The following is a 23,090-nucleotide window of genomic DNA, read 5'->3' as shown; positions in this document are numbered from 1 at the left end:
CAAGAGAAAGAGTATGTGTTTCCTGGTGCACAACCCCATAGCACATGTGTGTGAGCTCAGGCGGTGCCCACACTGGGCAGCAGGAGCTGGGAGGGGTCGAGGGAGGGGCTCCGTCTTGGAGACTCTGGGGGCTTCCCAGGCCCAGCCCCCAGCCCCACCAGCCATCAAGGATGCCGCCTTCCAGGAAGGCTCACAGGGAGTTGGCACTGGAGAGGCCAACGCTGCCAAGACAGCTGGCAGATGCCCGGTTAACCCTGCATGTGCCCTAGCTGGCCTCTGGAGAGGCTGTCTGGAGCGTGAGGGGTGAAGGGGTGTGTGTGGACTCATACACACGTGTTGGGCCAATGGAACGTCCCAGTGTTCTCTCCCCCAACAGCCCCCCAGCCCACACTGCCTAGGGGGAGGGTGGGGCCCACTCCCAGGTGAGGGGGTGGAATCACAGACCCTCTTGAAGGTCCCAGCTGGGCTCCTCTCTGGGGCTGGGACCTGGGGCCCTTCTGAGGGGTCCATGGGCTGATCCTGGCACTGCCAACCTTGTAGTGACATGGGAGAGATGTGTCTGTCCCCAAGGGTCACATCCCTTTATCTGAGGCGCTAGCTTCCTCCTTTGGGGAAGGGGACTGAATGGGGTGAACTGCCCCTCAGGGGCCCATGCTCTGGGCTGACAGGTCCAAGATGGTTGGTCAGAACTGGGGAGACCAAGATGGCTGGGTTGGGTGCAGACTCCTTGAGGGCTCAGCAGAATCAGCTGGACCCTCTGAGGACTGACCTGCTCTCTCCCCCTTCTCTGTTGCAGAACACAGATCTGTTTGAGATGATTGAAAAGATGCAGGTGAGGCTGGCTCTGTAACCTGTTCTGGGAAGGCGCAGAGGGGGCTGCACTGGGGAGGGGTGCTTGCTGTATCTCCAGCCCTACACCTCTCTGAGGACAGGCCAAGAGCCCTTGGCAGACTGCGCAGGAGGGAGATGGTGGCAGTTCACTGGCCAGAGCCCTCTGTCTGGGGGGTCACAATAGAGAGTAGATACTGGTAGTGGCCAGCTCCCTATCTGACCCTGGGGCCCAGGCCCCACTTGCAGCCCCCCAACTTCCATCCCTGTCTAGGTCCCCAGTAGGGTTGGGGTCCCTGCCTCAACCCAACCCCACATACACACACCATCCCCGATCCCCCAAGAGGCATCACAGACTCTGCAGGATCCCCATGTAGAATGGGCAGAGGGACAGACGCCAGGGCACAGGGCAGCCAGAGGCTGTGCTGCAGGTTGCAGGAGGTGTTAATGAGCCGGGCAGCCTGGGAGTGCAGCCCCGCCCCCTGTGCCTGACTCCTGCCGCCCCTCTGCTCCTGAGCCCTGGGCTTCCAGGCCCTTGTCTGTTTTTCGCTTGGTTATGTGTTGGGAGGTGGGCAGGGGGCTGAGGTGACTTGAAGAAACCTTAGGAGATTGACCTGATGTCAAGTCACCCTCTAAAGCCTCTCTTCTGCCCCTTCCTCTTCCTCTGCCTCTCTTACTTAGTCTTTCTGTCTCCACCTTTCCCCTCCTCCTCTCTCTTTTCCTCTCTCCCCCTCTTCCCCCTCCCTGTCTCTCTCTCTCTCTCTCTCTCTCTCTCTCTCTCTAACAACACGTATCTGTGTAGATGCAATAGCCTCCCTCTCCACCTCCCCACACACAGGCGCGTGTATACCACCCCTGCCCCCACTCCCAGCGGCAGGCATTCCCGCACAGAGCCCCCAGCCCCTCCCTGCTGCTGCAGGGCTCCTGCAGCCCAGGTTACCAGCAGGACAGCCAGCCCTGCAGGAAGGCCTGAGTAAACCGAGCACCCTACCCTGGGAGTACCCCCACACCGGTAGGCTTTCCCCTTCTACACAGGAAGGGCTGCGCACCCAGCGGGAGGCAGCTCTGCAGGCAGGGGAGGGGTGTAACGGGAGGGAGGGGTGTAACCGAGGGGTGTTGCCCTCTCTTTGCAGGGAAGCAGGATGGATGAACAGCGTTGCTCCTTCCCACCACCCCTCAAAGTAGGTCTGAGCCACGCCCACCCCACCCATCCATGGGCTTCCAGAGGGGACTTCGAGGGGGGACCGGAAGGGGGGGCAGGCCCCCTCCCTCGGGTAGGGGTGGAGCCTGCGCAGTGCTGCTACAGCTGCCCACCCAAGCAGCCAGCCCAGGGGAACCCATCACTCTTTCATGAAGTAGTCCCACTGTGGGGTACCCAGCTCTGGCCCTCTCTCAGAGTTCTGATGTGCTGCCCCCCACCCTGTCTTCACCACCCCTTCTTCCTGCCTCTCCAGGCTTCCCCATCCCCGAGGTGAAGCCACATTCCTTACAAGGCAGCCTCTGTAAAACCTTGTCCCTGGAAGCCAGCTGTCCTGTGCAGTTGTAGGAAGACTCCAACCCAGGACCCAGGAGCCTTATGCTCTGCTCCTCCCTGTAGCTCCTGCCTGGAAGGCTGAGGGGGAGGGAGAGGAGGGGGGGGTGACCTGGTGCCCCCCAGCCTCCCATGTGGTGACGGACAGGAGGCTGGGGACTGAAGTTGATGCTAGGAGTCTCTTGTTTAGACTCAAATTTTTCTTGGTGTGGGGCTGCAGAGCCCCTCCAGGTTGGCTTATGGTTCTGTGGTTGGTGATTTGGGACCCCAATCGTCCAAGAAAACTGGCGACTGGGCCTGGGGGAGTGGGCCCAGGGCTGCAGGGGTGAGGCGTAAAGGGAGTTCCTGGCCATAAGCCTGCTGCTTTGTCCAGGGCAGGGGTTTTCAAAGTGTGGTCCTCACACCAGCCCTGGAGACACCACCTGGGAGCTTGTGAGAATGTAAATTCTTGGGTCCACTGAGGCCCAGGGCATCAGCAACGCTCGGGATTGGGTGCAGCCATCTGTGTTTAGCGAGTCCGCCAGGCTGTTCTGGTGCACTGAGAACCACTGGTCCAGAGGGTCCTCCTGGGGAGGCAGTGAGCCTCCTTCTCGCCAGGCAGGATAAGGCCCAGAAGACGCTGCCAGCACTCAGTGAGCTAAGTCTGCCTTGGGTCACCCCCAAGGCAAGCCCTGCCCCACCTGTGAGATGGGAAGATAAGGACACGCCCATCCACACCCCCGGCCCTGGTGGTTGGCCAAGCAAAGGAGCCTTCTGAGGAGGCTGGAAGTAAAGGGTGTGGGTCCTGTCCCAGCTGGCCTCTGTCCTGCTTGTGTTTTGCAGACGGAGGAGGACTACATTCCCTACCCGAGCGTCCACGAGGTAACCAGCTGGGCCCCTCTGAGCCCATCCTCACCCAAGCCCTGGAGGCTGGCACGCAGGGAGTCAGGATGTCCGGGTCCTCCTGGTTGGAGCCTGACCACAGTGGGGGCTGTCACTCAGTTTATAGCCTCAAGACTTCAAATCCCATCTGAACCCTGGGCTTCTGAGCCAGACATTTCAGCCTCTCTGCCAAGGTCATGCTCCTAGCTCTACCTGTCCCCACCCCATCCTTTGAGAATGGGGCTTGGGGCTCCATGTGGTCTGGTACCGATTTAGGCTCTGGGTTGTCCCCTTGTACTCTTTAGGTCTGAGTTGGGGAGGTGTCCTGGGGTCTTTTGGGGTGCAGTGTGAGTGGCTCTCAGCTGAGTCACCCTTCAGGTCCTGGGGCGAGAAGGGCCCTTCCCCCTCATCCTGCTGCCCCAGTTCGGTGGCTACTGGATTGAAGGTACCAACCACGAAATCACCAGCATCCCTGAGACCGAGCCCCTGCAGTCGCCCACCACCAAGGTGAAGCTCGAGTGCAACCCCACAGCCCGCATCTATCGGAAGCACTTTCTCGGCAAGGTGGGTGGCCTGCTGGTGTGGGGGGGCTGGGCGTGGGAGGGAGCAGAACCCTTGGACTGGGGCTGGGTGACAGTCCTAGAGCCCCGAATCTCAGGGAGCATTGCGTGGTGGATTCACTCACTCATTCAACAGACATTGATTGCCAAAGGCAATGTTATGGCATCGTGGTTAACAGTAGAGGCCGTACCAGGGTTTGAATCCTGGCTCTGCCACTTACTGCATGGGACATAGGGCAGGTCACTTACCCTCCCTGTGCCTGTTTCCTCAACTGTAAACATGGAGAGGGTGATGATACCCCCCTCCTAAGGTTGTTATGAGCCCTTAATGACAGGATGCCTGTAAAGCGTTTAGAATGGCATCGAGCACAGAGTAAGGCTCAGTCAGGTTAGCGAATAACGCACACCAGCTGTGTGCCTGGCCCTGTTCAAAGCACCAGGTATGTAGCAGCAAACAAAACATACCCAGTAATGCCCTTCAGTAACGTCAGTGTCGTGGCGTGACCTGATCGATGCAACCACCAGCCCCAGAGCAGGGACCCTGCCTGGTCACAACTTGTCAGAGTGTCACCCAGCGGTGTTCAGGCAAGAGTTATTGGGCAAGGGTGTGGGAGTTGGAGGGGATGTCCCATGCTGGGACCCTGTATGGATCAGATTCCACACCAGGTGCTGTCTCTGCATCAGTTTACTCTTGGTTCTTCCATTGACTGACAGTGTGACTTTGGGCGAGTTACATGACCTTCCTGAGCCTGTTTCCTCATCTGTAAAAAGGAGGATAATAAAGATACATTAAAGCATAGAGACCCATGCCTGGCACATAGCAAATACTCAATAAATGTTTGCTGTTATTATTACATCTTCATAATTACTGTGAGATCAGGATTGTCCTAGCTTTTCAGAAGGGGAAAGTGAGGCTCCGAGAGGTAAAGTGACTTGGTCAAGGGCACACAGTTACAGAGCTAGGAATTGGACCTCTCTCTGGCTGACCTCCCATTAAGACACGCTATGGGAATAGACAACAGTGTTGTACTATAATGATGGAATGTGATAAAGTCGCTACAGCGGCAATCACATTACAATATATGAATGTATCAAAGTAACATGTATACACCTTGAAGTTACGCAATGTTATATGTCAAATATATATTTTAAAAATACATGCTATGGGAGGTGTTCCTGTTCCTGTGTGTGTGTGTGTGTGTGTGTGTGTGTGTGTGTGTGTTGGGAGGAGGGGGTGACTCCTTGGGGAGTCAGAGAGCTGTGTGACCGCGGTCTGAGCCCAAAGCCTGACCCTGGGAGAGTATGGTGCTAAGGTTGGGGGGGGAAAGGGTGGCACCCATTGTGACTGAGACTAAAGCAGCAGGCTTAGGTTCAGGAGCCATTGCCTGGGGACAAACCCAGAACAGGACACAGGATTCCATCTCCAGGCTGAGCCCTGTGGGTGGAGAGAGACCTGCATCCTGGTACCCACTGTCCAGAAGCTCTCAGCTGGGTCTGGCAGGTCATGGCGTCAGGGGACTGTGGAGGCCTAGCACATAGTTGGCACTCAGAAAATCTTTCTGAGGAGCGACAAGTGACAGAATGAAGGTGGTGCCTTGAGCGCAGAAGGATCTGAAGAGGTATAGGTTGGGGGATCAGAAGAGGCATGCTGACCAGGGTCAAGTTAGCAGCACAGAGCGGGGGCCCCAGAGGGCTGGCAGAGAGCCAGGGCCATCTCCTGACTCCAGGAGGGCTGCGCGGGGAAGCAGTGGGGCCTGTGCTGGCAGAGGGAGGCGGTTAGGGGGCTTGGGCATTGACTCGCTGGGACCCTGAGCCCACTCTCACACTGTCCCTTGGGCTACTCTGGTTCTGGCAGAGGTGTCCGGGGAAACTCCCCACCCTGGGGACTGTAGTGCAGCCCTCCTTGCCAAGTGCCTGCCACTCCCTCTCCACAGATGGTGCCAAGCATTTGGGGGTTTCTGTCACTCTGTGCCCATGCAGGCTGAGGGGCACGCTCTGCCTCAGGTGCCCTCAGACTATCCCTGAACTGCTGATGTGTGGAGAAGAGGCAGTGCCCCAGCCCCTGCCTCTTCGCTTCCTGCCTTCTGAGCACAGGTGCTCATGTTTAAACAGGACTTACTTCCAGGATGACTCCTGGGGTGGGTGTGGCTGGGGAGCCAGCCCCACTCTCAGGGCCAGGCTGGGATGGAATCTCCCAGCACTCCTGGCCCTTGGCTTTGGGGCTTTCCCATCTGGAGGTGCCAGCCCTGGGCTCCTCTCTGGAGGGACCGTCCCTGCTGGACCCCCTGCTGCAGTCTCCCTTTGTGCCCTCTGGGGCATTTCTTCCCAACCCGCAGCTTCTCCTGATGAGGCAGGAGGGTGGGAACCTGCCCGGTCAGCCCAGTGTATTCATGAGATGTTTCACTTCCTGTTCTCACGGGCCGTGGCTTCAGGGGCCACAAGTTGAGCAATTAACCTGTTGGCATATTTGTATTGAGCCCCTACCGTGTGCCCAGCCCTGAGAAGGGCAGGGCTGGGAGACAGGTGTGAAGATAGAAGTGTAGTCCTGACTTTGATGAGGACCCAGAGAGCCAAGGTTTCTATAAAGTTCATTGACTACCTACCCTGTACCAGGCATTTTATCTTTTTCAGTCCCTGCCACCATCCCACAAGGTAGGTGGCCTCACTCTTATGTTAGAGACTAGGAAATGGAGACAGAGAGGTGCGGTGACCTTCTCAGGCTCCCCAGCTGGCAAGTGGCAGAGCAGGATTTGAATGTGGGTCTATCTGGTGCTATTAGCCGTGACACCTGCTGTTTGATGAAGGACCCCCATTTGGGAATGAGTTGGCTTTTCGATCTGGAAGCCACATGCTCAGCCTCACCCACTCCCCCGGCCCCCACCTCCCACCACAGGAGCATTTCAATTACTACTCACTGGATACTGCCCTGGGCCACCTTGTCTTCTCACTCAAGTATGATGTCATCGGCGACCAGGAGCATCTGCGGCTGCTGCTCAGGTGAGGGTGTGGGGAGGGATCCTGTGACAGGAGTGAGGACTGAGGGCTGATAATCTGAAAACACATCTCATTTTACCCACTCTTCTCATTGAGGCCCAGAGAGGGGCAGGGATTTGTCTGAGGTTGCACAGCATGTTTGTGCCTGAGCCAGGCCTGGCCCCCATCATCCCTTCGGGTCCCCTCTGGTTTCTTACTTTGTGTGGAGGGGCTCCCAGCTCCCTCACTGTGGGCTCTCTCCTCCCAGGACCAAGTGCCGGACGTACCATGATGTCATCCCCATCTCCTGCCTCACCGAGTTCCCCAATGTGGTCCAGATGGCGAAGGTGAGGCCTCTGCTCCTTCACGCGGGGGCCCCCTTCAGGTGCTCCCGATGGGCACACAGCGGGGCTGCAGCGTGGCCTCATCACACCCTCATCTTTAGCTCCAGGTCTTAGCCCTGCGGGCTGCAGCCCGTCTCCAAGGTCCTGCCTCTCACGTGTTCCCATGATGCCCACATGCAGCTCTGGGGCCCTGTTCCCCGTCTGTGTGCTTCTGGCACTCTTTAAAGCACCTTCAGATACAGGGGACCCCAGTTCTGTGCACCCTACTCTGAGCAACACTGAGCCCACAGTCCTGCTTTAGCCTTGGTTTCCACTCCTTTCTACGGCTGTCCGCCTCCAGACCTTGGCCTGGGAGGCCCAGAAGCCCCACCCCCTGCTCCCGGCCTTACCCTTAGGCACCCCCTTATCCCCTCCTGCAGCTGGTGTGTGAAGATGTGAACGTGGATCGGTTCTATCCTGTGCTCTACCCCAAGGTATGGCTGGTTCGGGCCCTGCTCACTGAGGGTGGGTGGGTAACGAGGGGACTGAGCATTTACGGGGCACCTACTGTGTGCAGGGTATTTTTCCTACATTCTCTCTTTTAATCCTTACAATAACCCTGCAAAGTCCACAGTTTGCAGAAGAGGAACCAGAGGCCCAGAAAGGTTTGTGTCTTACCCAGGGATGCAGAGCAGATAAGAAAGGCTTGCATTTAAACCTAGTGTTGTCCGCCTGTGAGGCATGCCTTACTTACCTCTGGAAACTCTCGATGTCATTTGGGAACCCTCCCAAGGGCAACCTGTGCTCCTGAGCCAGGGGGCTCCACTGGCCTTGCGTCTGACCCCAGAGGGACCTAGTGAGAGACACTAGTACAGACACCTCCATAAATGCTGCCCCACAGACAGCAGCTGCATTTCCAACTCTGGTGCTGGGTGTTGGGTTTGATGCGCTGTGACAATGTGGGAAAAGTGGTAGGGTCTTCTGTCTCCAACGAGCCAGGAGGGCTTCCTGAAAGAGGTGGGCCTTGAAAGACATGTAAACCCTTGTAGCTCTGACTGAATTCTAGAGCAAGATGCGGGTCCCTGAGGGATGAAGTGATCCAGCAAAGGTCCCAGAAAGAAGGGGCTTCAGAAATTAGATCCTATCTCTCAGTTGCAGAAGAGGAAACAGGCCCAAGGTATGGAGGGGAGCCTCCTCAAGATCCCACAGCACACTGTTGGGACTCGGCCTGTTCTAGAACGATGAGGTAGGTTTGCAGAGGAGCTAAAGAGGGAGCCGTAGGGGCAGGAGCTCATAGGCAAAACTCAGGAGCAATGAGTTCGAGCTTTGTGATCCAACAGACCTGAGTTCGAGTCCTAGCTCCGCCACCTGCAAGCTGTTGACCTTAGTCGAGTTCCTTAAGCCCTGAATCTTGGTTTCTTCATCTGAAAAGTGAGGACAGCAGTAGTGTCTCCCTCATGGGCTTGTTCTGAGGATTAAATGAGATGATGCATGTGCAGAGCCGGGCGCAGTGCTTGGCACATAGTAAGAGCAATAAACCGCAACTGGAGAAAGCACTGTTTCACCAATTGTCCTCTCCCCACAGGCTTCCCGGCTCATAGTCACCTTTGACGAGCATGTTATCAGCAATAATTTCAAGTTTGGAGTCATTTATCAGAAGCTTGGACAGGTGTGCTTACCTCCTCCTCCCTGTTCCCCCACCCGCCTGGTCATGTGTCTGGGACCTCAGACCTCGGCCAGGGAAAGCACCTCCCCAGGGACCCCGTTTCCCAGGAGCTTGGGGGCTACCAGAGATCCTCCTTCCAGTCTTCTCTGCGGTGGGGGGAAGGGGCCGCTCAGGAGCTCCAGCTCTGTGACCTCTACCCTCTGTGTGTCCCCAGACCTCTGAAGAGGAACTCTTTAGTACCAACGAGGAAAGCCCTGCCTTCGTGGAGTTCCTCGAATTTCTTGGCCAGAAGGTCAAACTGCAGGACTTTAAGGGGTGAGCATTAGGGTGGGATAAGCAGAGTACCATCTGACTCGTGTTCTTGGGCAGGGAGGGAGCCCCCGTCCTGGCCCCATGGAGGCCTGGCCGGGGCTGGAGACTGAGCCGTAGCCTGGGGGGGGCCTGGGGCAGGTTCCGAGGAGGCCTGGACGTGACCCACGGGCAGACGGGGACCGAGTCTGTGTACTGCAACTTCCGCAACAAGGAGATCATGTTTCACGTGTCCACCAAGCTGCCCTACACAGAAGGGGACGCCCAGCAGGTAGCCTGGGCACTCACCCACCCACCTGTCCTCCTGTCCCCCATCTACCTGTCCGTTCAGTGTCCACCACACCAGGCTCAGTGCGCCCCAGGATATAGAAGATGGAAGTTCTCCACTCCCCCCATTTATGGGCTCTCCAATGGGGGCAAGCTGTTAAAATGTGATGAAAGCCTCAGTTTCCACATCTTTGAAAATGGGGATAATAACGGCTCCTACCTCATGGGTGAACATAAATGGGGGATGCACATACAGAGGCTCAAAGAGGGTCTAGTACTAGCAAGCACTCAATAAATGTGAGTAGTTTTATAGGGAGTGAAGGGCATTGTGGGGTCACGTGGGGGACTCAGACTTGGCAGAGGTGAGTCCGGAAAAGCTTTCAAGATAAAGTGCCTTTTCTGCTGTGAAGGAGTTGGGAGAAATGGGGGAGTGTTCCAGGTGGAGACCAGCGTCCGCAGAGGCCTGGAGGCGAGGAAGTGTAGGGCATGTGCTGGGAACCGAACTCGGAAATTGTCACCCAGTCCTCAGCTTCCTCAGGACTGTCTGCCTTATCCCACAGCCCCACCCCGGGGCGGCAGGGGGTGTGAAACGGTAATGTGAGAAAATGGCAGTATTTATTCCCTACTTTTAGAGTCATTTTCTTTTAATAAGATTCTCTGTTCATTTCAGCAACATGAATATATACTGAGTGGAGCTGCTGTTTAAGAGGGGCCATGTTTGGGGGATTTAGACAGGAGAAGAGTTGAGAGGTAGGGCCTGGGGAGCAGGAGCCCTGGGTTCGAGTCCCCTAACTCACAAGAGGGCCCTGAATCACTTCTCTTGGCCTGGGTTTCCTCGTCCGTCGCAGGATTCCAAGAAAACAACAGTAATTTTAAGACAAGTTTCTCACCAATCCTTAGACGTGCCCTGTGCCCAGGCCCCCCCCCACCCGTGGGCACCCTCCCCTGCACCCAGTGCCCCTCTCTGGCCAGGGTGTGAAGGCATGTGGCCCTGTGCTCAGTTGCAGCGAAAGCGGCACATCGGGAATGACATCGTGGCTGTGGTCTTCCAGGACGAGAATACGCCTTTCGTGCCCGACATGATTGCCTCCAATTTCCTGCACGCTTACGTGGTGGTGCAGGCCGAGGGTGGGGGCCCCGATGGCCCCCTCTACAAGGTGGGTGATCGCAGAGCTTCCCACGGCAATAGCCCCAGCCTCACTCGCTGAGGCCTCTCTGAGCCTCAGTTTTCCCAACTGTAAATAGGGGGGCTGTCCCGAGGGCTCTAAGCTCCCTTCTGGCTCTGATGATGGATTCCCATCCTGCCTTTTCTGGTCCGCAAAGTGCCCCCCCCCCCATCAAAGAGGCCAGTTAGCCTTCTCTGCCATCATCCCCGATGACTCCTGAGATCTTACACCACTTCCCATCAATCAAATGTGGGGCCAAGGATGGAGGAGCTAAAATCCTGGGGTTCAGTCATCCAGTCAGCAGTCACTGAACCTCCCCCACCAGGGGGCCGGTTAGAGAGGTAAATTAGGTGTTTCAGGCTGGTATGGGGACTCTACAGGGACTGCTGCCCTCTCTTCCAGGTCTCTGTCACTGCCAGAGATGACGTACCCTTCTTCGGGCCCCCGCTCCCGGACCCCGCTGTGTTCAGAAAGGTGAGGGGGAACCCCCAGGCCTGGTCATGGTCAGAGCAAGGCTAAATGGGTGGGGGCTGGGCGGGGGCACTCATTCTGCCATACAAGGTCCTGAAGCCCCATTGTGCCAGGGCAGTTGGGCTCCCCTAACTGCACCTGGGGCCTCATTTTCCTTTTCATCTTGATAAAAACTGTGACTTTTATTTACAAAGTCACAGAAGAAACTATATCATAGCTTTACATTTTCCATAGCAGGCTCTGTGGCCTTCCCTTATTTCTATTATCTTTTTGACAATTACAGTCTTCTTTCTTCCAAAATGTTTGGGGAGGGGGTGCACTTCTCTCTCACCTCTCAGAAGCCACACTTGGAGCCTTGGCTTCAGCACTCTCCAGCATGAGGCAGTAGGAGACCCCTTATATCTACGGGGTTTGCTTTCCAGAGGGTAGGCAGCCATGAAGGCCATAGGGGAACCTCACTGTTGCTGGGGAGCTGAGTCCAAGAAGGTGTCTTGGGAGTGAAGAGGGAACCCCTGGGCTCCTGACACTGGAGCTCAGCCCCTTGTCTCTGTGTTCTGACCCCCGTCTCTCCTCTCCTTCACACTCGGGCTCCCAGGGGCCTGAGTTCCAGGAATTCTTGCTGACAAAGCTGATCAATGCTGAGTATGCCTGCTACAAGGCAGAGAAGTTTGCTAAACTGGAGGTGAGGATGGGTTTTTGAGGCTGAGCCCCTCCCCCCAACTTAGAATTTCAGCTCTGCCCTTTGGGAAGGGAAAAGCCCTGTTCACACCTTGGCCTTAGGGAGGGCTGCTAGGGGGAGTACGGATTTACGGATGATTGGGGCTAGAGGACGGAAGGCATTTCTAGGGATGTGTGACTAGTGCCCGGGAGGGGCTGGGAGGTGGACAGGCTGGCACGGAGGATTCCGTGGGAGAGCCGGAAAATGGGGAGTGGGAACATGAGGCCAGATCCTGCAGGGGCCTGAGGGAAGCCTGCATAGGCTTCAGGCGGCCCAGGCCCCTCTCCCCACTCACTCAGAAGGTGGCCTGGCTTGTGGGACGAAGGGCTTGATCACTGGGGTCTGTCCTGACGGCCTGGGCCTGGCCACACAGGAACGGACACGGACCGCCCTCCTGGAGACGCTCTATGAAGAACTACACATCCACAGCCAGTCCATGATGGGCCTGGGCGGTGACGAGGACAAGATGGAGAACGGCGGTGGCGGCGGCGGCTTCTTCGAGTCTTTTAAGGTGAAGGGTCGGGTCTACTTGGGCGCGGAGGGGCAAGGACACCGCTGAGGTGGGGTCAGGGGTAGGGGTATGAACTAGCTGTGGGGGTGTGGCTAGAGGCCAGCTCCCATTGGAGGTGCAGTGGGATGGAGCGGGAGCGTGGCCTGTGGCTGGGGAGGAGTTAATGGTTGGAGGCGGGGCCTAGGCTTGGGGGCGGGGTCTGCCTGGGAGTTCTGCTGAAGGTTGGCGCCTTCTGGGTTGCAACAGGCTGCCTGTGCTGCCAAGGGTGGTGGCTGCCAGGTCAGCAGGTGAAGAAGCGAGGAGTAAGCCTCTGCCCTGAAGGAGGTAAAGAAACAGGTCCTGGAAGGGGTGTGTGAACCGAGTGGCTCTAGGAGGGGGACCTGGCCTGTATGAACTTCAGCCAGGTTTACCCACCCTTGCTCTCTCTGGTTTAGCTTAGTGTTAAGAGCAGAGACTCCCTGGGTTCAAATCCCAGCTCTGTCACCAGCTTGATCATTCTTGAGCCTGTTTCTTTATCGGTCAGGTAGGGTAATTACAACTTACATCATACAATTGTTGAGAATTATTTGTAAAGCAGTTAGATTAGTTCAATATAAGTTAAACAGCTCATGGAAAACCCTGTTGCATTTTGTTGTCCAAAGTCAGAGGCAGAGAAGGGACTTCCTTTTGTCCTCAGATAGGGCCTGGACTCCCCCAGGCTGCAGGTCCCCAGGCGGTAGCTTCTTTGCCACTGTCTCCTCCACCCACAGGAGGACCTCCCATCCTCCAGGACAGTTGGGCCCCACCCTCACCCCAGGCAGGCCACAGAGCTGGAGACGTGGGTTCACGTAAGGGGATCAGCCCAGCTGAGGCGAACAGACCGTCTTTGAGAAAGGCCTGAGGAGAGCCCTGCCTCTGCCCACTGGAGACAGGGATGGGTGGGGTGAGCATGGGTCTGGGGTATCTTGAGGGAAGGCTCCAGTGGTTCCACATCTGGTGGGTGCTGGACGGTGGACATGGCTTAGATCACAGAATTTCTGAGGCAGCAGAGCCACAGTTAAGGGTCTGGGTTTGGCATATGGGTTCCAGACTCAGCTCTCCTTCAGTTTCAGCACGTGTAAAATGGGCACCATAATGATGCCTACCTCTGGGGTGGACTGAGTGAGAGGGTGGATGTAAAAAGTACCTGGCCCCATAGTTTCAGTATAGCATTCAGTATAGGCTGGCTGGAAAAAGCCAGGAGGGAGGGAAGAGAAGAAAGAAGGGGGAAAAGCTTGAAGAAGTCTTCCTAAAAGGAAGACACTAAGGTCTCTGTCGGGCTCTCTGGGCACGCTTGTGGCCCTGACCCAGTGTGTTCTGCATTCCTCACAACAACCACGTGAGAGGCTCAGAGGCTTGCCCAAGGTCACCCAGCAAGTTGGTGACAGAGCCAAGGCCCAAATTATACTTAGCACCATTGGACCTGGCTCTTGTGTGGTCTCATGGGTAGGGACTTCCTGGGGTCACCTAGGAAGAATGGCATTGGTGGGGAGTGACCTGAGCTCCTCGGTTTCCTCGAGGTGGGGGGCTTATGAAGCCTGTGCCGCCTCCACCCCACCCCCACCTTCACAGAGGGTCATCCGGAGCCGCAGCCAGTCCATGGATGCCATGGGACTAAGCAACAAGAAGCCCAATACCGTGTCCACCAGCCACAGTGGAAGCTTCGCACCCAACAACCCTGACCTGGCCAAGGCGGCTGGAATAGTGAGTGCCCTCCACCGGGGGCCCTCAGCTCTCCCCTGCCTATGAGGCCTAGCCCCACCTCCCCACATTGCCCCGCTGTCCAAGGGTCGCGCTTCCTGGGCTCTAGACTTGGTTTAGCCACTGTGCTCCATGGGGGTCCAGTGCCCAGGCCATGACACTGGGTGCTGAGAGCCTGCAGTCTCCTTCCCAGCTCCTCAGCCCTCCCCTCCTCCTGACCCCTTATTCAGGTGTGACTTTCTGTAGGGCCACCTTGGGGCAGCCTCTATATCACATTCCTTATTGAGCACCTACTATCTATCGTGTACTGGGAATCGGGCTGCTATGTGGACACCTGCTGTCAAGCCTTTGTTTCTGGGAGCACCTACTGTGTGTCAGGCTGTGGGCACATACTGTGAATCAGGCCCTGGCTTTCCATGTGAGTGCCTGTGTGAGCCTGGCTCTGAGATGCTGGTGGGGGCCTACTGTGTGTCAGGACCTGGGCTGTTGTGTGGACATGTACTCTGTGAGCGTCTACTGTGGGCCTGGCCCTGAGTTTCTTTGAGCACCTACTGTGTGTCAGGTCCTGGGCTGCTGTGTGGGCATAAAGTCTGTAAGCACTTACTGTGTGCCCAGTCCTGGGCTGTTGTGTGAGAACCTTCTATATGTCAGGGAATGGACTGCTGAATGAGCACATAATGTGTGCTAAGCCTGGATATCAGTGAATGCTCACTGTGTGTCAAGAAGTGAGTTGTGTGAGCATTTACTCTCTGAGTACCTACTTTCCTACTGCTGTGTGCTGGGCCCTAGGCTGCTTGCTATGTGAGCACCTACTGTGTGCTAAGGCCTCTGTGGTTGTGATTACCTATTGTGTGTCAGGAATTGGGCTTCTGTGTGAGCATCTCCTAAGTGAGCACCTACATGTGATTATTTACTGTCTGCCAGGCTCTGTGGGATTCTGCTACTAATACTGGGGGTGTCCGGGCGGTGAGTGCTGGGCACACAGGATGGATAGGGCCTTCAATTGTGGACCTATCTGCTTTCTGCCGCCTAGTGGCCACCCGTGGCACTGCATCCACTGCTCTGCTTCCCCCTTTCCCTCCCTCCCTCCCTCCCTCCCTCCCTCCCTCCCTCCCTCCCTCCCTCCCTCCCTCCCTCCCTCCCTCATTTATTGACTGTCTGCTGCATGCTAAGCCCTGTGCTCAGTACTGTGAGGCTGTGTCACTTGCAACAGGAGGGACACACCCCTCCCCCCAATCCCTGCCCCATGATCTGGCCTGGCCAGGGGAGCAAGGCTGGTCCTCTGCTGTCCAGCAGCCATCAAGCCCACTGTCATTGGAGAAGCAGGCCCACCCTCCCCTCAACCCAGATTCATAAGCCACGCCCCTCCTTGCCTGGAGTGGCCCAGCCTCCTGTGGGTGGCTGGAGAGGGGCCCCAGGGACAGGGCCAGGCCAGCAGTACGCACCATGGCAGTAACCAGACCCATTTCTGTTTTTGTTTTTGCACAACTCTCCCCTCTCTTCATGTTGCCTCTTTTTCCTTCCACTCCTTCCTTGTTTTTCCTTCCCTTTCTCTCCCCGCTCCTCTTCTCCTTGACCTCTCCACTCCTTGGACATTTATATTTTTCTCTCCTCTGGCACCTTTCTTTTTACTCCCTCTCCTCATCCTCGTTCCCACTATTTTCTCTTGCTTTTTCCTTTTTGCCGCCCCTTCCCTACCATTTCCATCTGTGTCTTACTCCCTGGGCCCATCTCTGTGTCTGTCTGTCTGTATTTCACTCTGTGCCTGTCTCCTGTGCGCCCCTCACCCCCATGTGTCCCTTTCTCTCTCTCACCACCTCTCTTTCCTCCGTCCTCTTTCTGTCTCTCCTTCCACCTCTTCTCTCCTTCCCTTCCTTGGCCTCGTCTTGCTCTCTCCCAACCCCCTACCCCGCTCCCTTCTTTGTTTCCCTCTGTCTGTCTGTCCCTCCTTTCACTGCCTCCCCTCTCTGTGTCTCCTGCTATCTCTCTCTCTGACTCTATGTCTGTCTGTCTGTCTTTGCCCCACCCTCTGCTGCTTGCCAGTCATTGCTTATTCCTGGGAAAAATTCGAGTAGATTCGGACGCCGGGGCAGTGCCATAGGCATAGGAACCGTGGAAGAGGTTGTCGCCCGCGGGGTTGCCGGCTCTGGAGGCTGCCTGCACGCGCTCTTCTCTGCTCGCTCTCAGGACGGAGGCCATATTGGGGACGTTGGCTTCCTTTCCTCAGGACAGGCCCAAGGGTGTGCAGGATGGAGTGCCGGCAGCTCTGATGGCACTCAGCACCTGCTTTGGGGCCTGGTACCTGTTCCAGAGCCAGTGACCCCTGCCAGGGGCTTCTGGCCCTGCCCTGGCCACTGGAACTCTGGCCCAGTCCCTGCAAGAATCTGGTACCCAAAGACCCTATGCCCAGCCGCACGTCCCCCAATATCGCTGGTTCTGCACAAAGCGCCATCCCTCTCCTCTGCCCTGACGCCCTCTCCCCACCGTGAAGTGCTCTGGGGGCTCCTGCGCCTCCATACCCCCCTGGGGCCCATCTTCCTGCCTGCCCAGAGAAGCTCGTGCCTGTGGCATCCCACCCTAGTGTGTACGGAAATGGGGGCTATCTGCCACCTGCTGGCTCAGAACCTCTCCCAGACAGTTTGGAGATTCTGAGACAGGGCAGAGCTGGCATGGGGCAGGGGCGTGGGTTGCTACGCCCACTCTCTTCCCACTGCCTTTCGGCTGCAGGTCCCACGAAGCCCACTGGAGGGGAGGGGAGGGCGGAGGTGGGGAGCCATTCTGAGGATTTGGCCTCCTCCCATCCCAGCCCAGAGTGGCTGCCAGCACCCTTGGGCCCAGCCCTGCTGTGTGATCCAGGGTGGGGGGCCTTGGCCCTCACTGGACCTGTTGTTTCCCTCTCTGTAAACTGGGAGGACTTCTCTGGAAATGGACATTTTCTCTTGTTCTTCCTTGCTCATTGCCTCTGCTTCAGGGCCTGGGGCAGCAGGGCCCATGGTGGTATGTGGGGGGCATCAGGGCTCCCAGGACAGGTGGGCACTGAGTTGGGGCCTCTCCCTGCAGTCACTGATTGTCCCTGGAAAGAGCCCCACGAGGAAGAAGTCGGGCCCGTTTGGCTCACGCCGCAGCAGCGCCATTGGCATCGAGAACATACAGGAGGTGCAGGAGAAGAGGTGGGTGGAGCAGGGTGGCTGGGTCTGTCTCCTCCAGCCCCTTTCCTGACTCCCAGTCAGTGGCAAAGCAAAGCAGGCAGGAGGGAGTGCCCACCTCTCTGCCTCTCTGCCCCCCTCCCGTGAAAGCTGTGTGGTCAAGTCCCTGCTGTACACCAGGCACCAGGGCTAGCTCGTCACCTATCGTGACCCGTTTTACCCACCCAGCAGTTCTGCTGGCTCCCTGGGCTCCACACCTTGCACAGCAGGGTGCTGTAGGTCAGGGCTTTCAGGGGCTCGCCCAGGTCACACAGCCAGTGAGGGGTGGAGCTGGGGTTTTGGGCCTGGTCTGTGGGGGTCGGTGAGTGCATCTGTGGGGGCAGGACGGGCAGCACACCCATTAGCAGCAGGGCAGCCTCTGGGAAGCAGAGGTTAGTTCCTGGGTGTGAGTCCTATCTAGACCACACAGGGGCTGTGTGACCTTGGGAAAGTCACTGTACCTCTCTGAGCCTCACTGTCCCAGTCTGAAAAATGAGGATAAGAACATAACTGACAGCATGGGGCTGCTGTGGGTCTGGTGCAGTGCATGTGAAGCAGGGTGGTCGGCGCACTGAGGCTCAAGAGTGGTGCTAGCACGGTCCTCAGGGCCACGGTGGCCCACAATCCTGCAAATCCTGCAAATAGGTTTTGGCTTTGCCAGTCCTAGCTGTGCATACCTGGGCAGGTTCCCTCCCATCTCTGGACTCCAGTTTCCTGATGCATCACAGGGGATAATTATACCTGCTCCCGTGGAGAGGAGGATTTGGGGTGTCCTGTCTTATGTAGGTGCTCCACGGTGCCTGCCCAGGCCTGGCCAGGGAACCACAGAGACTGCTCTGGGCTTGGCCCCTGAGGATATAGGGTATGAGTATGAGGCAGGAGGTGCCCATGCCCTCCTCTCACCACCTGAGCCTCAGTTTACCCTTGATGCGAGGCCCAGTGCTGAATCCCCCTGCTGCCCCCGTGTGCCCCGCAGGGAGAGCCCCCCGGCTGGCCAGAAGACCCCAGACAGCGGGCACGTCTCACAGGAGCCCAAGTCAGAGAACTCCTCTACTCAGAGCTCCCCAGAGATGCCCACGACCAAGAACAGGTTGGGGCTCGGGGCACGCCAGGCTGGGGGCTTGTGGGTGGCGGGCTCAGCCTTTACCCCCGCCTGGGCCAGTAGCATTGCCACTGCTATGCCAGGGCGTTGGCGAGGCCTGGGTACTCTCTCAGGTCTTCCTTTGACATACTCTTGGCTGCCAAGCGCTGGAATACAGCGGCGACCTGGGCATACATGGCCCTGCCTCATGGAGGGATGGCCCAGTGTAACATCACCTAATGAGCTATTTCCAGATAGTGATGGTTGGACGAAAACAAAGCTGGGATACGGTGAAGAATGGGTGGTAAGGGGGTTCGATGGGCACTCAGGGAAGATATTAACAAAGGGGTGAGGTTCGAATTGAGAGCTGAGTGAGGAGTCAGCCCTGCAGGCCTGGCATGGCAGAGGGAAGAGGGTTCCAGGTAAGAAGCACAGCCCGTGCAAAGGCCCTGAGGCATGCCTGAAGGATAGAAAGAAGGGTAGTCCATCAGAGTCAAGTGAGTGAGGGGCCAGGCCCACATGAAGGGTCAGGACAAGAATGGAAGTAGGGAGGGCAGCAAGCAGCCTGCCCCTCTGTTCAGCACTTGTTGGCTGAGTCCCTTCTGTGCTGGCTCTGGGGGCATCAGGAAGACTCAGCCTGAGCCGAAGAGTCAGGCAGGTGAACAGAGAAGCAGGAAAGGGAGACAGGGATGATGAGAGACAAGGCACGCAGGACCCAGAGCAGGGAGGTTCACCTACCATGGGAGGAGGAAGCACGGAGGGCCTCCCTGTGGAGGGGACCGTTGGCTGATTTTTGAAAATGAATTTTCTCCTTTTGGGGTTGGAGGGAGAGTGAGACTCCAGGCAAGAGACACAAAGGGCCCGAGCATGGAACAGAATTGCGAGAGGGCTAAGAGAGCAGCCTGTGGAATTGGAAGGCCTGGGTCCTGCCTGTTCTTCCACCTACAACTGGGTGATTTGGGGCTGTGTGCCTACCCTCTCTGTGCCTCGGTGTCTCCTCATCTGTCAGATGGGTCTATTAATGAGAGCAATGAGATAACTCAGGTAAAAGCACTTAGAACGGTGCCTGGCACAGAGCAGATGGGCACTGGATGACAGTATTGTTAATAGTTACTATTGAGCACCAAGCCAAGGAAATTAGGCTTTGTCTGGGGCACTGGGGATCCGTGGGAGGGTTTGGAGCAGGGGAGGGACATGATCTGATCCACATTTAGGAAGGACAGTGGCAGGAGGAGGCTCGGAGGCCTAGGGAGCTATAAAGCAACCCCCGAGGTGCCAGGCTGGCTGCAGGCGGGCCTCCCTGGCTGGGAGGGCAGGGACTGGGGCCTTGGGCCCGGAGGGGCCCTGAGTGGGTGCTGGCTGATGGGGTGCTGTCTGTGGCAGAGCGGACACAGCAGCCCAGAGAGCAGAAGTGCTGAAGGACTTCTCCTGTTCCTCGTCCAGTGCCAGCAGCTTCGCCAGCGTGGTGGAGGAGACAGAGGGTGTGGACGGGGACGATACCGGCCTGGTGAGAGGCCCAGGACTGGGGTTCTCCATAGCGGCCTGGAAGGGGGGTGTTTTGGTTCCTGGACACGCTTTGGGTAGGAGTATGAGCCCGGGTGTGGCTGAGATGGGATCAGGGGACCCAGCCCAAAGAAATAGTGCAGAATAACTCTGCCCTACTCTGAAGCCTTTCATGGCTCCCAGTGTACCCCCAAGAGAACCCAATCTCTGAGACCATTGAAGATCTAGTCGCTCTCTCCCTCCCTCCCTCCTCAGCCTCTTACCACCTCAGCCATTCTGCACTCCTTTGCCGTCTCCTATACGGAGGCTCACTCCTCTGGGCCCTGGCACGTACTGTTTTCTCCGTCTGAAACCCTCTCCTGCCTCCTCCTTCCCCTTTGTCTGACTGACTCCTACTCATCCTTCTTGGCTCAGCCTCACATCACCCCCTCTTGAAAGCCTTCCCTGATTTGCTAGTCAGGGAGGTTACCAACCCATCCTTATGCTCTCAGAGACCCCTGGGCTTTGCCCTTAGCACCCTTTGTCATTCCTCATTTGACACACATGTCGTGGGCACCTGTTCCTTGCCAGGTACTGTTCCAGGTGCTGCAGCTACAGTGCAGACCCAGGCCCTGCCCCATGGGGCAGAGTCTAGAATTATAATAGTCTTTTCATAGTCCTTCTGGCTTCCCAGACTTGGAGCCATCTGAGGGCAGGGACCGTGCTCGGTGTCTCTCGGTAGCTTGGCCCAGGAAAATATCAGTGAATGTTTGTTGAATGAACAAGTGGGAATGCCTAGTACCTGTTTCCACTCTGTCCCGTGGCCTCCCAGGGGCAGGCATTGCTGGGCCCCCATCCTCTTTGCAGGGGAACAAGGGTGGGGGATTATGGATTGAAGTGGGGGAGAGGGGGCCTGGCGGGAGAGGGGAGCCAAGCCTGTGCCATGGCTGAAGGCTGACCTCCCTCTTTCTCTCCTCCCTCCATTCCCAGGAGAGCATCTCGTCCTCAGGCACGCCCCACAAGCGGGACTCCTTCATCTATAGCACATGGCTGGAGGACAGTGTCAGCACCACAAGTGGGGGCAGCTCCCCAGGTACCAGGCCAGGGGCAGCTTCCCGTTCCAAGCAGGGCCACTCTTGTGGTAGGAGGGGGACAGAGCCGGGCACAGAGAGTAAAGACCACTTCTCATGCCCCAGGTGGTGGGGATGTGACACATGGGACAGTGGGTGGGTCATTATCCAGCCTAAGATGACTAGACGGCTTGGAGGGCTGGTGGCTTCTGGAAGGGTCTTGGAGGGTGACTAGAAGGTAAAGAAGGGAATTAGGGTGGGGCTCCCTGAAAGAGGGACTTGACGGGATTGGGGAGCACCAGTGCCGACCATGCCCATCTCCCTGGTGCCTCCCCGTGCGGCCAGTGAGGTGGCTCCCTCCTACCCCTCTCCCCAGGGCCCTCGCGGGCATCCCATCCAGACGCTGGCAAGTTGGGGGACCCTGCATGTCCGGAGATCAAGATCCAGCTGGAAGCAGCTGAGCAGCACACACCCCAGCTGGTACGTGCAGCGCAGCGCTGCGGGGAACCAGGGGAGGGGACTGGACCGAGCGATCCCCCTAGGCCAGGAGGGGTTGGGCTCGTCTGGTCTGGGCACAGCCAGTGACTTCTGCTTGCCTGTGTCTCCTGCTCCCCGCTGTCATCTGTCCTGTCCCCTGCCTCGCCGCCATTCTCTGTGCAGGGCTGTTAGCCAGGTTCCTCTCGGAAGGTGACTGAGCAGGTCAGACCCAGCCCTCAGCTCTTGTTTGTGGGGAGAGGGTGGGAGTGGGTGGGTGGGGAGATGGGCCAACTCCTCCCTGTTCCTCTGTCCCCTCTCTGGGCTGAGAGCCATGTATCTGGGTTCAAATGCTCTGCCACTCCGATGCTGGGTGACTTGGGCAGTTCATTGGCCCCTCTCTGGGCCTCAGTTTCCTTATCTGCGCACTGGGGCTAATAAATGCTGCCTCACCTCCATCTGAGAGCTGCTGGGAGGATTTGATGGGAGCCTGGAAGGGACCTGGGAATTGCTGGGAGGGAGGGGCCTGGGGGATTCCCAGTGGGATGGAAAGACCCCGAGTCTGGAATGCCAAGAATGGCCCCTTCCCGCTTCTGTCTCCCTGCTTCGTGGTGCCTCCATCCCCCTTTGTCCTGCAGGCGAGGCCACAGAAGCACAAGGTGAAGATGCTGTGTCAAATCCAGGCAGACAGGACCTCTGCCTCCAAGGGCACCATCAGCCTGTGGGCTGCCCCCTGTCTCCCCAACCCTCCCCTTGGCCCATTGTCTGGGCTGTCTCTGCAGGGTGGAGCCATCCAGATCTGGGAACAGGGAAGCTGCTGGCATCACCCCCATACTCTGGGCTGGGGGGCCGGGCTGGGGCAGGGAGTGATCCGTTGAAGCAGGACTCCAGGCCTGGCTTGCCCCCACATGGGCCCTCCATCACACCTTGGTACCCCTCTGGACTTGGGGAGCAAGATGGGAGGGGGAGATTGAGATATCTCAGTGCAGACAGAGCCTGTAAGCAGTGGGATGTGAGATGTGGTGAAGTGAGCACTGGGCTGGGAGTCGAGTCCTGGCTTTCAATTTGGGTTCTGCTATGTGACTCTGGGCAAATCCCTTTCCCTCTCTGGGCGCCTCTGCTATAAATGGACAAGATTATTTCAGAGGTCACTAAAGACTGTGATTCCATGTACCTGCCCCAGAATGGGGGATTGTCCTCTCAGGGGCCTCCCATCACCCTACCTGCTTCATGGTTCCCTGGGGCCCCAGGTGGGCTGAGGGGCTGGCTATTCCCGTCGCCCCTCCTGGACCCTCAAGCTCTACCAAGATCTGCCGATGCCCTGTCCACTGCCTCCATATGACAGACAAGTGACCCCCTTGTGGGAAGGGGGCCCTACCTGGCTCCTCAGCCAGCATCCAGCTTCACCCCTGCCATCCCATGTTCTGGGCACTCCAGGCTGAGAGTTCTCGGCTGGTCTAGAGCAACAGGTCTTGCCATTGCGCCCCCCCACTCCCATGGAGGGGCAGCCTGGCACAGCTGCTGTGAGCCCACATCCTGTGTGTGTGGCCACACTTTTTAGGCGCCACGTCAAAGGCCAGCCTTCCAGCCCCAACACCCGTTCTGGAAGCCCCGTGGCCGTGTGTATGTTGGTAACAGTTGTACAAAATAAATTCTATTTATCACTATTGTACCCTGAGTTGGACCTGGCTTTGCGGGAACCCTGCCCGAGTGACCCCAGACGGGTCTCAGTGGTACCAAGGTGGAGGGGAAGCCTGTCTCGCCTCCCCCATCAGAGCTGCTGGGTCTGGGGGCACGTCCAAGGCTAAACCATGGGCTCTGTAAGCACCAGCCATAGCTCCCTTCCCATGGCGCTGCCGCCCATTTCTCCACCCGGTCCGCTTCTCCACAGAGAG

At 57.5% G+C, this 23,090-nt stretch overlaps 1 protein-coding gene across 16 annotated transcripts in view; it reads left to right on the top strand.

Moving 5' to 3' along the window:
• The window catches only part of RAP1GAP (RAP1 GTPase activating protein), a 63,795-nt gene extending 40,928 nt beyond the window's left edge, over positions 1–22,867 (top strand). For 4 of the 16 annotated variants that reach the window (XM_088790427.1, XM_088790420.1, XM_088790426.1 and 1 more), the window contains 23 exons: positions 797–832; positions 1,962–2,009; positions 3,182–3,220; positions 3,599–3,784; positions 6,674–6,777; positions 7,022–7,100; positions 7,517–7,570; positions 8,662–8,745; positions 8,957–9,057; positions 9,193–9,322; positions 10,320–10,475; positions 10,887–10,958; positions 11,551–11,637; positions 12,047–12,184; positions 13,775–13,906; positions 15,947–16,024; positions 16,964–17,073; positions 18,065–18,178; positions 19,553–19,676; positions 20,642–20,744; positions 21,098–21,201; positions 21,382–21,420; positions 21,834–22,867. In XM_088790427.1, the coding sequence (XP_088646553.1) occupies positions 815–832; positions 1,962–2,009; positions 3,182–3,220; positions 3,599–3,784; positions 6,674–6,777; positions 7,022–7,100; positions 7,517–7,570; positions 8,662–8,745; positions 8,957–9,057; positions 9,193–9,322; positions 10,320–10,475; positions 10,887–10,958; positions 11,551–11,637; positions 12,047–12,184; positions 13,775–13,906; positions 15,947–16,024; positions 16,964–17,073; positions 18,065–18,178; positions 19,553–19,676; positions 20,642–20,744; positions 21,098–21,201; positions 21,382–21,390 (2,070 nt within the window). In that variant the 5' untranslated portion in view covers positions 797–814 and the 3' untranslated portion in view covers positions 21,391–21,420; positions 21,834–22,867. The remainder of the gene's footprint in view (positions 1–796; positions 833–1,961; positions 2,010–3,181; positions 3,221–3,598; positions 3,785–6,673; positions 6,778–7,021; positions 7,101–7,516; positions 7,571–8,661; positions 8,746–8,956; positions 9,058–9,192; positions 9,323–10,319; positions 10,476–10,886; positions 10,959–11,550; positions 11,638–12,046; positions 12,185–13,774; positions 13,907–15,946; positions 16,025–16,963; positions 17,074–18,064; positions 18,179–19,552; positions 19,677–20,641; positions 20,745–21,097; positions 21,202–21,381; positions 21,421–21,833) is intronic. The other 12 variants (XM_088790422.1, XM_088790415.1, XM_088790412.1 and 9 more) reach the window with 8 other exon arrangements.
• Positions 22,868–23,090: the final 223 nt, after the last annotated feature.

The sequence above is a fragment of the Rhinolophus sinicus genome, chromosome 14, assembly GCF_057876585.1.
Source record: "Rhinolophus sinicus isolate RSI-liver-muscle chromosome 14, RSI-T2T, whole genome shotgun sequence".
Lineage (NCBI taxonomy): Eukaryota > Metazoa > Chordata > Mammalia > Chiroptera > Rhinolophidae > Rhinolophus > Rhinolophus sinicus.
Note: the sequence above shows the minus strand (reverse complement) of the source record. Positions and strands in the feature narration are given on the sequence as shown.